The sequence below is a fragment of the Triticum aestivum genome, chromosome 1D, assembly GCF_018294505.1.
Source record: "Triticum aestivum cultivar Chinese Spring chromosome 1D, IWGSC CS RefSeq v2.1, whole genome shotgun sequence".
In the NCBI taxonomy this organism is placed as follows: Eukaryota; Viridiplantae; Streptophyta; class Magnoliopsida; order Poales; family Poaceae; genus Triticum; species Triticum aestivum.
Genome location: NC_057796.1, coordinates 13,156,301 through 13,159,511, shown reverse-complemented (window position 1 = coordinate 13,159,511; position 3,211 = coordinate 13,156,301). Strand labels below are relative to the sequence as shown.

General features: G+C 48.2%; 1 protein-coding gene across 1 annotated transcript; it reads left to right on the top strand.

The window, feature by feature from the left end:
- The first annotated feature begins 284 nt into the window (after positions 1-284).
- Positions 285-1,693, top strand: LOC123162946 (uncharacterized protein At4g15970). The gene is made up of 2 exons (XM_044580719.1): positions 285-500; positions 638-1,693. Exons 1-2 carry the CDS (start codon positions 354-356, stop codon positions 1,490-1,492), a joined length of 1,002 nt encoding a protein of 333 aa, XP_044436654.1. The 5' UTR covers positions 285-353; the 3' UTR covers positions 1,493-1,693.
- The last annotated feature ends 1,518 nt before the right edge of the window (positions 1,694-3,211 follow it).

The following is a 3,211-nucleotide window of genomic DNA, read 5'->3' as shown; positions in this document are numbered from 1 at the left end:
CCAGCTGTCATCTCATTTAATGCGCCCACGATCTGGCTTTATTTGCCTGCATCAATACATCTGCTATACCTGCAGAAATACATGAACCAGCACAGATCCACATGCTAGTGGACGGTGATGATTTCAGGAAGCCGTACTGAGAATCAAATATCCGATCTCAGCCCATATATTTTACTTCTCAGATGAAATCTGAGTCAACCGTGGCTTTAATTGCCACAACGTCTCCATTTTGTTTTCTTTTTTACTTGATTTCTGACAGGAATCTCGGCATCGATGAGGTTTATAACAGGCACAGGGCCTCGCGTACGTACACAGTAGTGCACTCTAGACTGCACTCTCGGAAGTTTCGTCGGATGACTTCACTGGCCATGAACTCCGTGACGAATTTGCTCTGCTTCGTTCTAGGGGCAGCGGCCACGGCAGCCTTTGTCGCGCTGCTGCTACCGTCTGCTCCGTGCCCCTACACCATCGCAGATGTCGGCATCAGCAAGCTCAGCACGGTGCGTACATACTCCCTCCGTAGAAAATATATAAGATCGCTTAGATCACTAAGGGAGTACATCAGTTCTCTTCTGTTTCGATTCTTTGTCTTATCGCATGTCGGAACTGAAACCATCGATCGCGTTCGCGCGTGTAGGCCGCGGTCGCAAGCGACGACGACGGGCTCGCGGAGCTGCTCCGGAGCGCGTCCATGGAGGACAAGACCGTCATCCTGGCCTTCGCCAATGAGGCGCATGCGCTGCCCGGCTCGCTCCTCCAGATGTTGCTGGACAGCTTCCGCACCGGCGTGAGGACAGAGCCCCTGCTCAAGCACCTGGTGGTGGTGGCCACCGACCCCAAGGGGCTCGAGCGGTGCCGGCGCATGCACCCGCTCTGCCACCTGCTCTCCGGCGCGAACGGCGCCGCCCCCAACGGCACGGAGCTCATGTTCTATGACAAGGACTATGTGGACATGATGTGGGCGCGCAACAGATTCCAGGCGCGGGTGCTTGCGCTCGGCTACTCCTTCCTCTTCACTGACTTAGACATCTTGTGGTTCCGAAACCCGCTGCTGCGCATCCCAGTCGGCGCCGACATCACCCTCGGCTGCGACAACCATTTCGGCACCAACCCGTACGACCTCGACAAGGCCGCCAACGGCGGGTTCGTGTATGCGAGGCCGACCGCGGCATCCCTGGCCTTCTTCAGGGACTGGTACGAGGCGAGGACGCGGTGGCCCGGGGAGAACGACCAGGTGGTGTTCAGAGAGATGAAGCACGAGCTGGCCGCGAGGCACGGGGCGACCGTGCAGCTCGTTGACACCACCTACTTCCATAGCGCGTGCGAGGCGTGGAAGAAGTTCAACTTCCATGAGATATGCACCTTCCACGCAGCCTGCATCCACGGCCTGCAGGACAAGATCGACAGGCTCAACGACGTGCTCGACGAGTGGAGGCAGTTCAAGGCGCAGCAGGTGCTGCTCGGCGCCAACAGCACCGCGCTCACCTACTGATCAAACATTCTTCGGTCGTCGCTCGCTGCCTGTTTGGTTTGCTTCCTTGTTTTACTGGAAAAGATTGATCTGTGCAATTGTTGGGTTCCCCCTTCTCTACCTAGACTAGACTAGTTAAATGCCCGTGCGTTGCCACGGAACAATAAATTGGGATGTGGAGACGCTGATATCAAATATCAATTTGACTCATGTGGCTAATGATTATGTTGAGAGAAATACCGTCTTCAAGCGCGTCCTCACGGCCTCCTCTGCTCTATCATCCGCTCGAAAATGTTTTACGGAACCATGGTTCAGCCGAACCTACGCTCCACATCATTGATCTAACGACGGGCCGTATTGTATTCAGTTCTCTTATGTTGTTACAGACTAGGGTGAGGTGTAACATGGATGAGCTCGTTATATTTGTTTCCCCTCTTTAGCTATCTCTTGCACGCCATCCTACTTGGTCTTGTATGGCACCGTCCACCATGGATGCCTTATTTCTCGGTAACATTTGCACTCGCACCACCCCAAATCGCGGCTGCCTCACTCCAGCTTGCATTCTCATTCAAGCAGTCCTCCTAGCTGGCTAGCATGTTTTCTTAGCCACATCATTGTGTCGCACAAAAAAAAACATCGACCCTATTGTGATAGAGATATAGATAGATTAGTAGTGCTTACTTCTTTTTGCAGGTAGTAGTTCTTAATTTTTTCGTGCCGGGGGGCGGGGGGGTTGAACTGAGTGCATATCTGGTGATACGGTGGGTGATATGATCCCATGATCCCGACCCATGTCGTCCGTTGGATCTGTACTAGAGGCAGAGGATTGAGCAGCATAAGTTAGCATTGGAAAGTATGCAAAAGACCCCCTGGGTTATTCTGTAACTCATGAAGCAAATGCATATTGCTCTGTTTTGTCCCCCTCTTCAATTTTCTGTCGCTCGTGCATGTAATGTGAGATGCATGTTAGTGTTATAGCTGATTGCCGGCATAGTTAAACTTGACTTTTTTTTATATGTTCAAGCGGTGTTACCAACTGATATCTAAATAATTTTCTGTATACTTCAATTGCACCAAGTAGCCCATGATATGTACAAACTAGCAGGCGGCGCGCGCATTTGCGTGGCTAGATTTGTTATGAGTTTTATATGTATCGATAATTTTGAATTCCTTTTCCATTTTGTTAATTTGCTTCCTCTACTTTTCTTTATGCTTAGATGTTTAGTAAAGTATTTTATCAGAGCATTTCATAGACATAAAAACAGAAAACCTCCTTAGATACATATTGTAGGCATACGATGCATATCTATTATATATAAAAAGTACTTAACGGGCTAACCAAACAAAATTTATGGTAGAAAATCCCACATTATGCTAGAAATATCTAACCTTTAATTTTCTACATCAGAAAACCACAACCGTTAGATCCACTTAAAATCCCATAATAATTAGAAATATCTAAACTTTAATTTTATACATCAGAAAACCACAACCGTTAGATTCACTTTAAAACAGAAGAAGTTACCCACCAATGCCATCTTCTTAATATTTAGTAGGGAACTACCACAAAAATAGGGAGTGACTATTCAACAGATGTCTGATTTTAAAATTATTTCAGGCTGTTTTTTTGTTCCACTCAATGATTGACACGTGTCTGAGTACTCAATCTAAAAACTCATCGGTACCTAAAAAACGTATGTTTTGTTTCCTTCGTCAGGTCGAAAATCTGCACAAGCCTGA

Bases quoted from the DNA above. Each gene is read 5' to 3' on its own strand.
- LOC123162946 (XM_044580719.1), top strand. From the start codon at position 354: ATGACTTCACTGGCCATGAACTCCGTGACGAATTTGCTCTGCTTCGTT. The intron at 501-637 runs GTGCGTACATAC...TCGCGCGTGTAG, and splicing joins GCATCAGCAAGCTCAGCACG to GCCGCGGTCGCAAGCGACGA.